The sequence below is a fragment of the Rhincodon typus genome, chromosome 17 (assembly GCF_021869965.1).
Source record: "Rhincodon typus isolate 14 chromosome 17, sRhiTyp1.1, whole genome shotgun sequence".
NCBI lineage: Eukaryota > Metazoa > Chordata > Chondrichthyes > Orectolobiformes > Rhincodontidae > Rhincodon > Rhincodon typus.
Genome location: NC_063348.1, coordinates 29,304,212 through 29,320,234, shown reverse-complemented (window position 1 = coordinate 29,320,234; position 16,023 = coordinate 29,304,212). Strand labels below are relative to the sequence as shown.

General features: G+C 38.9%; 1 protein-coding gene across 1 annotated transcript in view; it reads left to right on the top strand.

Annotated features, from left to right (window-relative positions):
• Positions 1-16,023, top strand: part of tub (TUB bipartite transcription factor) — a 113,394-nt gene that overhangs the window by 15,861 nt on the left and 81,510 nt on the right. The window contains exon 3 of the mRNA XM_048607333.1: positions 15,580-15,631. Coding sequence (XP_048463290.1) covers positions 15,580-15,631 — 52 coding nt within the window. The remainder of the gene's footprint in view (positions 1-15,579; positions 15,632-16,023) is intronic.

The window sequence follows — 16,023 nt, the reverse complement described above, 5'->3', positions numbered from 1 at the left end:
GTTACTGCAGTACCTCTTATAGGTGGCACATACTGTTGCCACTGTGTATTGGTAGTGAAGGGAATGAATATTGAAATTGGTGGATGTGGTGCCAATCAAACAGGCTGCTTTATCCTGGATGGTGTCAAGCTTCTGGAAAGCATTGCATCATACACCTGAGCTGTGCATTGTAGACAACGGACAAGCACTGGGGAAACAGGAGGTGAGTTACTTACTGCAGGATTCCTAGCCTCTGGCCCACTCTGAAAAGATTTGCACCTAGGACACTGCCCTAAGGAATGCTTATAGAGATGTCCTGGATCTAAGATAATTGACCTCCAGCATTCAAGGCCAACAGTGCTATGGACGAAGAGGATCATATCATTAGCCCCTGAAGAATGCGGTTGTAGGAGGCATGATTAAGAAATTTGAAGATGACTTAAAAATTGGCCAGGTTGTTGATGTTGAAGAGGATGCTTGTCAAGTGCAAGATGATATCAATGATCTGGCCGAGTGGGCAGAAAAGTGGAAATTAGAATTCAATCTAGAGAACTCTGAGATATTGAATTCGGAAAGCCCAAACAAAGCAAGGGAATACACAATAAATGGGAAGGCATTGAGAGTGGGAGAGGAAATGAGAGACCGTGGAGTGCATGTCCGCAAGACCATGAAGATAGCAGCACAGATCAATAAGGTGGTAAAGAGAGCATACGGGATGCTTTCCTTCATTGAGGTATTAAATATAAAAGGAAGGATTGAATGCTGGAATAAAAAAGACATTGCCTAGGCCATGGCTGGATTTGTCTGTACAGTTCTGGTCACCACATTTGAGTAATTATGTCATTCCTGTTGAGTGAGTACAATGTTGCTGCAGGAATGTTGCCACAGCCTGGAAATTGCAGTATGAGGGAAGATCAGATAGGCTAGGCTTGTCTTCCTTAGAACAAAGGAGACTGAGGGGTGACTTAATTGAGGTTGTCAAAATAATGAGGGGTCTTAGATAGAGTACATAGGAAGGACCTGTTTCCCCCAGCACGGAGTCAATTACCAGGGGGCACCGATTTTTGGTCACCATTAGAAGGATTAGAGGGGACCTGAGGGGACTTGCTCAGAGCATGCTAGGTGTCTGGAATTCAGTATTCTGTTTGACAGTTGAGGTGGAAATTCTCAACTCAGTTCAGAAGAACCTGAATCTGTGCCTGAAGCCCTGTGACCTGCAAGGCTATGGACAGGAGCTGGTAACTGAGATTAGAAGGGGTGTCAAATTTATTCAGCCGGCACAGACAAGATGAGCTGAATGGCCTCTTTCTGTGCTGTAACTTTTCCTGTGGTTCCAACCATCTTCCTTTGTGCTAGATATTGACTCCAATCCATAGTAAGTTTTCCCCGATCACCATTGATTCCAATTTTGCTAGGATTCTTTAATCCCACACTTGATCAAATGCAGCCTTGATGTCAAGAATAGTCACTGCCGTGTCACTTCTGGAGGTCTGTTTTTCTTTCCATGTTTGGACAAAGGCTGTAATGAGGTCAAGAGCTGAACAAGCCGAACAGGACTGACACTGAGAAAGTTATTCTTTTGCAAAGCTGCTCCATAGTGCTGTCAATGACCGTTGAATGATGGGGTGGTAATTGGCGGGGTTGAATTTGTTCTTTTTCTATTTTAGACATACCTAGGCAGTTTTCCGCATTGGATAGGTAGCTGTACTGGAACAGCTCGGCTCGGGGTGCAGCTAATTCTGGAGCATGAGTCTTCAGTGATATTGCTGACAAGTTATCAGGGCCCATGCAGTATGCAGTCCATTTGGCCATTTCTTGATAGCGTGTGGACTGAAACAAATTGTTTGAAGACTGGTATCTGTGATGCTGGGGATGTCAGGAGATGGCCAGAGCCCAGTATGTTCCAGGTGTTGAACCATGTGTCAAACCTTCAGTATCCATTTAAGGCAGATTTTCTCACTGTTAGGATTTTGTTGTCAAATTGTTCTTGCTGAAGTCGTGTTGTTGACATGGAATTTCCAAGGTTTTTAAAATTGAACTGAACATGTTTGCTGCATTTATCCTCTCAATCTGCTCGGCATTTTTGGATTTATTACAATCATAGATTAAAGCACAAAAAATCTGAAATTTTCATTCACTGTTCCACCTCATGGTGTATTGTGAAATCCCCTTCATTCCACCATGGAGCTAACAATCAGTGAAGTAATTGATCTGTTCTGACAAAAAAAAATTGAATAATGTCATTAAATGCCTCCTTTATGATTATTTATTAGATTTTAGTTTGTTCATGATATTTCAACTTGTACAAAGCATCATGTGTATGTCCTAGTCATTATTTCACTCTGGAAAACTCTCAGTAACTGATTTGATATATTTCAATTTCATTTTCTGGTTAGCTGTTTTGTAAAAATTATTTAATGTGATCTAAATTAAGCTACAATGAATTGCTCTTCAAGAAAGTAAAAGTTCCTACCATTGCAAATCAATATTTTTGTAGATTCCATTAATCACTACATCATTTCCAAGTGAAAAAAAATTATGCTGTCTTAAAAGAAGTAATATATATCGTCTTCTTCAACTCGTTCTGATTGAAGGTTCTTAGAGAGAAGGATAACATGACATATGGCAAACAGGTGCATTTGCAGTTTAGGATACCAATGAGGTTTTGTCCTTTTCCAGCCAGCCGTGTTAACAGGTCCAGAGTTGTACATGGCTAAGTTAAATTAAATCTGCATGTGAAAATTAAAATTCCCCAAGGAAAGAATCATTGATCTTGCACACTCCTGCATATAGCCCACTATACATCACCATCAGTGGAAAAATTTGGTGGAACAGGCAATGCAGCCTTTAACTACTATGCCAGTGGGTAATTAAAGGGAATAGCTGATATCCCAAACCAGCAGTGCACAATAATGTCATGCAAGTGAAAGCTGTCATGTTTGCCCAGGCCACTCAACTCATCAACTTTAGCATGAAGAACAGGCAGCAACACAAGAGACCATCTGGTTGGATTATCCAAACTGCAGACCATTATTGATGATAAACATAGAGGTCTTTGACCAGTGCCACTCCTTTCATGAAAAGAAAATGATTTTAATCCATAAGGGTGCAAGTGGAAACATGCATATTTATGCTTGCTGATCTGTCAATTGCCAGAATTCTTCTATTTTGTAGCAATCCATGGCTCTATCATTAATCGAAGGCCACAAAGACTTGACGATAGGCTGTTATTGGATTAAACCCATTGTCTCCAGCTACCCAAGTGAAATGTGAGAAGTGCAGTATAGTGAGATTCCAGTTGTTACCTGAGTCAGCCTTTAACACGCTTCAGATTGTAGGGGTTCGTGATTGTAGGGGTGCTGTAATACACCCTGAATAAAGTGTCCCAAATTTCTGTAGCCAGCCGAATCTTACACTATTTGCCTGACAGTAACAATGCTGCAGAATACTGCTGCAACCAAAAGCTAGAAGAGATGTCTGCCTAAATAACTGGATAATTAGCAAAACTATTAAAGTGGCCTCAAATAAAGGACACTGTCAGTTAGATGCTCAACAGAACCAGTCCAGCATTTCCAGTAATACAACCAAAATAATTCCCCAATTAAAATAGTATTTTCTTCAATTGCATTAATATGCTTCATCGAAAAACCTCTCATCACGCATGGAAGTATCAGCTATCCTACATTTTCATGGATTCTTAATGGTTTGTGGTGTAGTTCTTCGTAAAGAGAGGTCCCCAGTACTTCAGATTACAAAACTTAAATTAGAGAAAATGGTTTTGCGGCTATTTCTTTCCCTTTTCATTTGTACAGTGACATTGAGCAACAAACAGCTGTTCAAAAACTGCTGGTTTCCAAAATCCTATTCCTTGTCTCTCCCATACTTCAGCCGGGATCATACATTTACTTAAAATTATAGGAAAAGTTTAGTTCATTTTGCTGCCATTGTAGAGTGCCTGAGGAGATTTCTGAAAATGCAGAATTAGATGTGTTGGAACATAAGAACCAGGAGCAGGAGTAGGCAATCTGGCCCTTTGAGCCCACTCCGCCACTCAGTAAGATCATGGCTGATCTTTTTGTGGCCTCCGCTCCACTTACCCACCTTCTCACCATAACCCTTAATTCTTTTACTGCTCAAAAAAATTATCTATCTTAGCTTTAAAAGCATTCAGTGAAGCCTCAACTACTTCACTGGGCAGGGAATTCCACTGATACACAACCCTTTGCCTGAAGAAGTTCCTCTTCAATTCAGTCCTAAATCTGCTCCCCCTAAATTTGAGGCTATGCCCTCTTGTTCTAGTTTCACCTACCAGTGGAAACAACCTCCCTGCTTCTATCTTATTAATTCCCTTCATAATTTTATATGTTTCTACAAGATCCCCCCTCATTCTTCTAAATTCCAATGAATATAATCCTAGTCTACTCAGTCTGTCCTCATAAACCAACCCTCTCAACTCCAGAATCAACCTGGTGAATCTCCTCTGCACCCCCTCTACTGCCAGTATATCATGTTACTGTGCTATAGAATTGCATCGATTAAGATCTGGTTTAAGGTGTCCCAGAGTGAATTCATATGACCTAAAATCTAAGATGAAGCAACAGTGATATTTCTGTTACTCCTGTCCGTAATTATATAATGTAGCTGAAGCCAATGGTGTAATAAAAAAAACTTTTAAATGAACATGCATTATGCGAAGATCATTCATTCTTTTCACATGAATACTAACTCTGCCAAATGGTCTGCAGAGTTTGAAGAAGGCAGCTTACCACTACTTTCTGAAAGACTATTAAGGATTATTTCCTGTTCTTGTAGGAAAATTGCATATTTTTTTCTGGATCAACTTAAACGACTAGAAAGCTAACTCTTAACTTTTCAGCCAAAAATGGCGGCTCTGACAATACACCCTCAGGATTCCATTTAATGTTAGTATGGATCCATCATATCCATTAACCTACAGTGAGAGGGTTACCAATTGAGCCAAACTGACACTTGAAATATACAATTATCAGTATATGCCCACCAAAAAATAATTGGTTAAAACCTGACTTATAGGCGCCTGCTTTTTCAGCATTGTCCAGGTTGTTAGCCATATCTCTGCAAGAAATTAAATCAGCATTTCTTTTCAGATTACTGATTTCCCACTGAGAAATATTTTGCTTGCATAGCCATCTATGTTGTCAATGGAAAGTACCTAACAGAGTCTGGGAAATGTTGTTCCACTCAATGTTTGTAACCTTCCTTCAGTCCTACAACCCTCCAAATCATCTGAAGATTTTCCACTTCTGGGCTCTCACACAACTTTGATTTTCCTCTTACAACCATTGGATGGTTGTGCTTTCAGATAGCTAAGCACTAAGCTCGGGTGTCTTTCCAACACCTCTCCACCTTTCTGTCTCTTGGCAAAAGATATTTCTTCTAATTTTCAATTTCTTGGTGACATTCCATATTGATGATCTCTCCCTCATAAAATGAAATATTCTCACTGTGTCCCAAGTCTTCTGTTGAACGTTCCTGAGACTTCTCTTGCAAGACAAAGTAGACCCTAGCTGCAGAAACTTTCTTAAATGCTTATTTGTAAAGAAGGTTCAGAAAGGATGTGACAAAAAGAAATCATAAGAGGTAAAGTGGGACAATGAAAAAAGATTGGCAGCTAACATAAAGGGAAATCCTGAAGTCTTCTATTGGTTTATCAAAATATTAATCATTATATCAAATGAGGAGAGGCTAAGAGGAGATTAGATAGAAGCTTTTAAAGTCATTATGGGGCAGAGTGGATAGGGAGAACTTGTTCCCACTGTGAAAGGATTGAGAAGCAAAGGGCACAGGTTTAAAGTGAGGTGAGAGAAAATCTTTTCATGCTGCACGGAGTTAGGGTATAGAATGCACCACCTGAAAGTGTGGTGGAGGCAGGTTTAATTGAGTCATTCAAGAGGGCATTGGATAATTATTTAAATAGGAATAATTTGCCATACGTATTAATGGGTTATAGGGAAGCTCCAGGAAATTGGTACTAAGATAAAATGCTCAGAGATGGTGTAAACATGATGGGCTGAGTGGTCTCCTCTGCACTATAGCAACAATGTGATTCTGTGCCTTTTTTGTCATTTTTGTTGTTGATGAGAGGGGGAATCATTGGAAGATTCATCTTTGGCTGTTACTGTCCATCTTATTGTACCTGGATAAATGTAACAAATACACTAAAAAAAATTAGAAATGGGGTTCATGTGTAATTAATTGCTGACCCAAGATATTCCACCTAAAAGAGATGGTACATTAGTTTCAACCGCACCATTTTGAGCTGTCATATTTCCCACAATCTAATGCCTGGCATTTCTAATCAATGGTGAATTATCCACTGTATTATAATAACCTTCAAAGGATTCAGTTGGTATAGTTCACAGTGAAAGTGAATCAGGCTTTTGGCACTAGTCCAACTCGATGAGATGAGTGCCTGGACATGACTGTTAAAAATCTCTGCGAACCTGTCAAAATGATTGAAATTCAGAACACATTGGAAGTATTTTAACACTCTCTGTTGTGCCTGGTACATCTGTCTGTTCCATCAAGAGCTCAATGCCCAATGCCTAATCTGCATGTTAAATTCTGCAGATATGTAGTGATGATAGAAAAAAATCCTAAAAACTTTATCAAATTAAACTTATGGGAGAAATGCCCTTTAGGTCTTAGGAAATTATTTTTAGAGCAAAACAAAGTTTTGAATGGGTAAACATAATATTTAATGTTACTGTTTTAAAATGTTAAGCTCTGACATATATTCAAAAAAAAATTCATGTGTAATCAACATTATTGTAATTTTAACCATTTTATGAAAATTCAAAAGAATTGTTTCTGAAAAGTAATTAAATTAGAATTGTCCAGAGAATTTATATAATAAATTTCTCACTTCATATTATTCTGTTTTATATACTGTTGAACACTGAAAATTGCTTTGAAGTTGTGGACTGACTACACCAGTTGATTAGCAACTGCAGGCAAACTGGATTTTAATCATGCTAACAAATATTTTAAGTTAGGATTCAAAAGGTTGAATTTTACAGGGCATCATCATCCCAAAGTCTTCATCTAATAAAGTGTGGGGGTATCATGCCGATGTTCAGGATGGCTGCATTAATTAAATGGCTGGCTAGCCATTAAGTGAATCAGGTAGGATTTCAATTTGTTAGAAGCAGGAAAATCCTCACCTCAGAGAGCACCAGGAGTGGTGGCCACTGCTAGTACTGCACTCTGGGCTTGCGGATGTGTTGAGCAGTGGACTGGGCTGAGGGTTCTGGTGTTTGAAAGACCAGGATTGGAAGAGAACTTTGAGAGTGGAGGGTGGTTGGTGACACTTGCTGGGGCTCGAAGGTCCCTTCTTTCCCGTCACCAACCTGTGCAGGGCTCAGCTGGGTGAGTGGTGTGGACCTCTTTCTTCACCAGTTAAATCCTGGAGGTAGTGGTGCATTGAGGCTACTAAGTTGGAGTTTGTAAGGGTCTGAACTGACCCACTGACAAGTGGGCTGCCTGACATCGCCCCTTGTATAAAAGTTCCATGGTATAAAAGCAGTTGAGGGCAGGAGTGGGCAGGGCCCCACTGGTGCAGGAGGGTAAAATTCAACTCTATCCAAAATGGCTTTGGCCAATTTCTATTCAATTTCTAATAGGCACAAGGTCAAAAGCTATAAATAAAACATAGATTATCACTCAATCAACATCTTTGGAGCAAATTTAAAACTCAATATCCATATCATAGGGTGGACTTAAAAGAAGGGAACTTTCTTCTTAAAAGACACCACGTTGGACTGGAATATTTTGAGTTTTATCTTCCCTCTGAAGGCCAACCATATTATACAGCGAAGTTGCCCATTTCATCAGAACAGACTGTTAATATTCTACCTTCAAAAGGTAAATTATGCTATGTTCAGAAGCAGTAAAATGACATCAGTCATTAAACCTATTTTAGTCATGTTGATAGCATTGATCTTCTATGTTACTGATAACATCCATCATTGAGAAGAAATGATTAAACTCAACTTCACGGGTTTAACAAGCTCAGTATGAACAAGCAGAGGCCTGGGATTATGTTTGGATTGTAAACGTTTGACTTTCCTCGATATATTCCATAACAGATCCGGATGTAATGATGAAGCACTTAGACTGTTATTAAGTGAAAATGAAATATCATGTTTTCAAATGCATGTTAACTGAACTAGCATAAAAGTCATGCTCAAAATAAATATTTTCCCTTCTATTATAAATTTTAAAAACCTACTAACATGTGAACAGTATTATAAAGTAATATTTGTTATGATAGAACATATGTAGCTGATAGTTCCGTATTAGGTAGCAGTCCTAATATATGGTCCATATCTTGAACATGGAAGTGACCATAGAGGGATTACAGGATGTGATTATCCCGGAGGGTAAATATGAAGCTTCCCCTGAAGGTTCCATCCAATTCAGGACAGCAGCTAAGTTCCAGGGTCAGTAAATCCAATCAGTGTCCCTGGTGGCCTTTACTGTGTCAGAAATGCGATGGCAAGGGTGTTTCAAAGTTGAGATGATGTCAGGTGCCTGAGAGTTAACAGGCTCACTGCTAGACCCATTGGACATTGTAATGGAGGGGCCCTGGGATTGAACTCTGTGGCATTACCTTCTGGCAGATCTGTCATTGAGACATAGAGGTTCCTAATCCAATGGCTCCACCAACTCACTAACAGGAGGCCAGGAGTTCAGTCAGAGGTGTAAAACTGACCAAGGAGTTGACCTGATTCGCTGTTTTCTGTTTTTGGTCTAGCTTTCACATCACCTCCACAGTCCCAGGAGGATCGTACCCAATGTCTCAACCTGAGTAATACTGATGGAAAGTGCCATAGAGATGGTGCATGAAGGAGTTGTATTGCATTTCTCTTTACTAACATCCTCGGTTATAGGATCACAGTATCCGATTCACTAGCAACAGCAGCTGGCTGTGTGACAGTGCTATTTCATTCACCTACATTTGATGCTTAAATGAAGGAAGCAAAAACTGGCTAAACTTAAAATGGTTTTCATTATGTCTACTCTTTCCTTCCTAGGGCTCTTAGAAGATAAGTGCATTAAGTCATCAATCGTTGCCGCAATTCCATATTGCTATTTTTTGCAAAGCACAGAATTGAATCGTGAGCAGGATGTTGTGATGCTGACAGCAGGATTATGGGTTGAGTTCGGATGTTTGTTTTATGTACAAAGAAATTAATCGAGTAGTTCAATAAACTTAAAAAAATGAATATCTTGGGTTTCAGAACACAGAAGTGGAAACGCACAGATGTCTAAATTAACTAAGAATCATGGTTAGTATACCCATGCAAAAGTAAAGTTTTGAGACTAAATGTTCAGGCAAATTTCGTTCCCAAAATTTGGGTGATGCTCATAAGGACAGTGCGTCGGAGGAAGCAAGCTAAAGGAGCCATGAGTAGGAGTGTCTGGAAAAGCAGCTGCAACTGGGAAAGTGAGACAGGGAATCTGTGAGGGTGAGGGTGGGGCAGGGATTCTGTGAGGGAGGTGAGTGGGGCAGGGAATCTGTGAGGGTGAGGGTGGGGCAGGGAATCTGTGAGGGGGCGAGTGTGGAGCAGGGCATCTGTGAGGGGGTGAGGGTGGGGCAGGGAATCGGTGAGGGGGGAGAGTGGGGCAGGGAATCTGTGAGGGTAAGTCAGAATGATCAGCCATTATCTCACTGACTGATGGAACAGATCTGATGGGCTGAATGGTTAACTCCTGCTCTTTGGTTCCAGCATTATGTAGAAAGTTTCAGCAGGTCAATCAGCCCATGTGAAGTGAGGGCTGTATGTCTGACATTACAGCTACAATTAAAAATGACCTTGCCTGCAATATACTAAATGGGACCAACCATAATTCCAAGTTGTGCAAATGAATTATGTTTATAGACCTATGCTTGTATGTTTTCCATTAACATCAGTGATGACACGTTTAGTGTGTTGTGCAAAATTATCAACAAGTTTATAAACAGAGGAAACATGCATTGGAATCAATTAAGCAGAGGTTTACTAGACTAATAACCTGGAATAAGTGGATTTCTTAATGAAGAAAGGCCAGACAGGCTAGGCCTGGAACCTATGGAGTTTAGAAGACTCAGAGATGACTTAAAATGAAACCTGTAAGGTCTTGGCCTGGTGGATGTGGAAAAGATGTTTCCTCTTCTGAGAGAATCTAGAACTGGGGGTCATAGTTTAAAAATAAGGGGCTGTCCAATTAAGACAGAGATGAAGGAACATTTTTTCTATTACAACATTGAGAGTCTTTGGAATCCCCTTCCACAAAAGGTGGTGGCAGAATCTTTAAAAATTTTCAAGCCATAAAAAGATAAACTTTCGTCCCTATGGTAATCAAGAATTTATCGGGAATGCAGAGTTGAAATTAAAACCAGATCAGCCATGGTGGAGAACAGTGGACCAGGCTTGAAGGGTTGAGTGGTCTACACATTTTCCCTCTTTAAATGTTCATATTAATCTATTTTAGTGATAAATATCAATACAGTGTAAAAACCTTCAAATAAGTTATAACTCCTTTCACATTTCAAGACATTTGCACTGATTTCAAAAGAGTAGATGAAAATAATTACTTAAATTATGGACACCACTAGAAAGTAATTTCTTGTTAACAGTGAAAGCTATGAATGGTAAAGATCACAATAAGGAGCTTGTCACAGAATATGAAAAGTAAAGATTTCCAACAATATGGAACATTTTGAAGAATAAGGAAAAGCCAATATATTCAAAAGCCATTGTGGAAGAAAAATAGTAAAGTCGTTTGTTCTTCACAACTCAGTAACTCAGAAAAACCTGCAATGTGTTGTAAAGCAAATTACCATAACGTATGAAGGAGAGGTATTAGATTTGCATTGCAGTGAAGATAAATACTGTAATACATTTCTCCATAATGAAAGCATTCAGGCCTCATTAATAGGTAGGGATATTATCTATCTCTAAATGCTATCATAAATTACTTGCTGTTAACAGCTTTTCATTTGACATTTGTATAAAATTTTGACATGAGAACCTGTTAATTAATTGACGTATCTATACCATGGGTCGAGAATGGTAATGATTGTTTTGACATGGGGTGAACTGAATCCTTGAGAAGTTATTAATAAGATTAATCCTTCAACATATGTCACAGAAGTAGGAGGCATAATAAATAATTCTGAGCACCAAAGTAAGTTCTAGGAGTTATTAATAAAATGAGGCATGAGTTTAAGCTAGTTGATGTGGAAAAGTGGAAGGCATTTGCTATGCAGCTACACAACACATAAAAAAGCAGCAGCTCATGTGGTTAAGACCATTCGAAAAGCTAATGGGCACAAAACAATATTACACAGCACCAGCATAAATGAATAGGTGGGAATGTGAAGGGAGAATCCTGGAGCAAGGCAGAGAGGGAGCCAAATATCCCTTGTGTGGCCTATTTACTACCCCTGCTCTTGATCCTTAAAGGAACCTAAATAAGGTAAATGAACATGCTTGCCTGTGTTATTCTAGTTTTTGGTACAGCAACTGGAAAATATAGCCTGACAGGAAAATTATTCCTTGCATTAAGTTACAGTTCAGGCTCCGATTACATCATTAGAGCCCAATGCATTGAATTAAGAATTGCTTGAGGAATGTGTACATGCTGCCTGTAATTTTAAGTTCTGGTCAGTTACAAGAGGGCAGGAAAGGAGTGGGTCAGTCCCCTCACTTCATTTACTGCTATCTGCCTGAAAAAGAGCAAGTAAGAATTTACAAAATGGTCAATACATCATATTTATTTCACCACGGACAGAGATAAATAAATATACCAGTTGGCATCCTTCATAAAATCAAGATTATTAAAGCTGTTGTGGAACATTCATATCAATAAAATATATTGCTTAAGTGTTAATCCAACAAAACTAATGAATCTGCATTCGTTTAGATTGATTTGATCTCCATCCACATGGCTAGATTTCATAACTGTATGTAGCTTCCTTACCTATGACAAAGTGAGAACCCCTATTCAGTGAAAGGGAGTGCTGTGTCTTTGATAATTGTTCTTGTGTTCAACTGAAGAACTCTATTCTGGAAATAAACTGTAAGGAAACTATGCAAAAGAACAAAGACACAACTCCAGTGAAATTCAAAAGCCCTTTGCCCATGGTTGGATAGGGGAATATTGTGTTTTTTTTAAATTTTGCCTAGCAGTAGAAAAGAAAAGCAAATGTAATTTCTCTAAAGAAGAAGCAAAAACAAAGCTGTCATTTTCCTCTGTGATGCAATGATATGTGAATCACATTTCCATTGCTGACTGCTTGTTGTTTTTTGACAGTAGAAAAGGCTTGATTTTAGCTTGGACCTTCATATACGCTATAATCTGAGAATGTCTCCTTGTATGTTGTAGACACATCAGACATATCTCCAAACAGAATTCTAATTTGTGGCGTTGTTGCTTTCTTATTCTGACATAGCAGTAGGTGCATGAGAGAATCAGAAATGGAACTAGCCAGGATGAGTCTCGTCCAACTTTTACTAATGCATCATAAGGAGACTTTGGAAGGGGTTTTCTCGATGGTATTGAGGCAGCGTGTGGTGTTTGGGAAGGAAATTGAAGTTAGATAAAACTGGGATAGCACTCTTCAAATTCATATATATATATATATTTGCCTTATAATATAAACTTTGTGAACACTGGACTATCATAGTGTAGTCATTGTGTTGGTTCTGTTTGTTTTTGTATTTCTGCACCTTCTCTGTAGCTGTAACACTTTATTCTGCATTCTGTTCTATTACCCTGGTGTACTTATGTAAGGTATGATTTGTCTGGATAGCACACAAAACCCACAAAATCTTTCACTGTATCCCGATACATGTGACAATAATAAATCAAATCAAATGACTGAAATTTGAAACTGAATATTAAAGGATTATTTACTTTTTAATGAAATATTGGAACAAGCATACGGCAGAGCCCATTCATTCAGCAGTTGCAAATTTTGTAAACCTCCTGATGATGAAGTACATTATCACAGTAATGTTGTTGGTTGGTTCGCTGAGCTGACTAGTTTTCATGCAAACGTTTCGCCTCCCTTCTAGGTGACATCTTCGGTGCTGTGTAGCCTCTGTTGAAGCACTGTTGTTCAGTCCCGCTCTGAATTTGTATGGTCTGGTCTGTCACGGTCGGCAGTCTTGTTTCCAGTTTTGTACTGTAGTGGTATGTCGATGGGGTCTATTTCAACATGTTTGTTAATTGTATCGGTGGGTGAAAACCAGTCCTTTAGGAATTCTCATGCTTGTCTTTGTCCCACTTGGCCTAGTACTGTAACTTTGTCCCAGTTAAACTGATGTCCTTCTATGTCGGAGTTTATTGAAACGAGGGAGAGTTGGTCGTGCCGTTTTGCTGCGAGTTAGTATTCATGTATCCTGGTGGCGAGTTTCCTGTCTGTCTATCCTATGTAGCGTTTCTCGCAGCTGCTGCATGGTATTTTATATAACACATTTGCCCTGCTCATTGTAGGTATGGGGTCTTTCATCTTTGAGAGTAACTGGCCAAGTGTGGCTATTGGTTTGTGTGCTATCCTTTTTCCAAGAAGCCGTAGGAGTCTTGTAGTCAGTTCTGATGTCTCTAATATTGGGTAGGGTGGCCAGTGTGTTGGGGGATACAGTGTCTTCTTGGTGTTGTTTATTTGCCAGGCATCGGCGGACAAAGTTGTTGAAATACCCATTGTTCGTAAAGACTTTGTATAGGTGTTCCTCTTCGTTTTTGCGCAGCTCCGGGGTGTTGCAGTGTGTTATCACTTGTTTAAACAGAGTCTTGACACAGCTCTGTTGAATGCTGGAAATTTGAAAGAAAAGCTTAAAATGGTGGAGAAACTTTGCGGATCAGGCAGCCTCGGTGGAGAGACGCACAAAATTAATGGTCAAGGACTTGCAGAACTGAAAGAACATAGAAATTGATTAGCAACAGAAAGTGATTTATTATTACACTGATCTCAGAAAGGAAAATATACCTTTTCAACAGCTAGGTGACATCACAACAGTGATCCCAGAAGTAGCCATCGGTGTGACTAAATATCTGGAGCAGTCCATTGGTCTGGCAGCTCAAGGAGGAGGGATTTACACCCTTAAGGAATGAGAACCCTGACATCAGGCAGTTAGTTGCCTGATAGCCACAGAATCGATTTGAGGTTCCTGGAAATGGTTAATGTAAATGCAGCTTCACATTTCAACTTCCTTCCCCTCTTGAGACAACCTTTCCATAAAACGTGATCTTTATTTCTTTGTGAGGATAAAGACCTAATCACCATAAATTCAGACATTGCAAGTGCCAAAATTGTATCAAAGCTACTAAGAGAGTGACATGTCATCATTCAGAGCTCTGTAGTTGCAAAAACCATTTTCTGGATTCAGAACTTAATCACAGTCTATGATTCCTTTTTAAATAGCTGGAGGCAATGTTTCAGTGTCCAAGATGTCTCCCTAACCACAGGTAAACACACCAGGTTTTATAAAAATCAATAGAAGTTTCTCTGCCTCTCTTTAATTTAACAGGGGCTATCATTTTCTCCAGATATAGGTAATTGCTTTATGTTGAAGTTAAAATGTATGCCTTCAGTTCTTTTACTTAAGGTTCTAGCGATGTGATGGCATTATTCAGATGCATTAAACATATAAAGAAAATTTGACAGGTTCACAGTTTTCTACATGAATTTATGGGAAATGCCTAGAATGGAAAATAATCTGAGATCTTTGCGATAAAATGACCAACACAAATGTAGAGTATGTATAAAGTTTGGATATTGACGTTTTACTCAAGAATGGTAGAAATCTGTTTTCATAGAATGACTTTCTTTACTTTGAAGTTCAGCAACTGAAGTTGTTGCAGACCTAGTTTTGTTGCCTATGGTTTCTTAGTCCATTGATGTTGATAGTTGAAAAATTGCAGGCCATGTATCTGGGATTTTATTATCAGTCTCTTGTTGCATTTGAGCTGCCAACTTCGATAAGAAACATTGAAAGGTTCTGCTGCTTGATTTAACTTGTTATCTCTTTAAATGTGTGGTGTTTTCTCTAGCAGGCACTGTTAATACCTGAGTAATCAGAGACCAGGAGTTCTCAGAGTATATTGTTTTTCTGGCATGATAAAGCCCTTTGGCCTGTTGTGACCAACCGTCTGACTTCCAGAATTTACCTGAGAAAGGCCATTTAGGACAAAAAATTTATTTACACAGTCCAATAAACTGTACATTGTTGTTAACATGAAGAATTCCAAAAGCTCAAGAAAATGCAGTACTCTAATTACATTGTTATTTGGCTGAGGTAAAAATAAACTAATTGTGAAATAATATTTAAAGTTCTTTGGAAATTCTCCAATTAGATATATACTTCAGAAATTAGAACTTATAGGAGCAGAGGCAAACAGCAGGGCAGTGAGACTTAGAGTTCAGGATAGACGTGAAGAGCTGAAGGACTTCCTTCTGTGCTGTACAATTTTAATATTTTATTGAGATTTTATGCCTTGGCTTGAAGAATCTATGATGTGAAATTCTAACATTCTAACATATTGATTACTTATACTTGTTTTCCTTCTCAGTGTTCTGGATGATGAGGGCAGTAACCTGCGACAACAGAAGCTTGACAGACAGGTAAGGGGTTTAAGTGCTACAGATATTAGAGTAATTTTGTTTCCATCTCCAAAGACCTGGCTAAAATATATTGTTTGAATCAGTCAATGTTTGGCTAAATAATCAAATATGACTAAAGAATGTAAATTCTTTGGGAAATGTCATGCTTATAAAAATTCTGTCAAATTTCTTCACTTTGTCCTGCTCCTTTTTACTTAGAGAATCTAGGTGGCATTTTTGTCGGTCTATTCCACACACTACAGTGCATCTGGTGCCCATAAAGCACACTTGAAAAACTCTGCCACCAATACATTCATAGAAATCCTGTGACCAATACATCGCTCTCCCTTTGATCTGTATCTCCATCTACTTCTTCCGAATCTTCCATTTCATGTTTCTTTTTAAACGCTTGG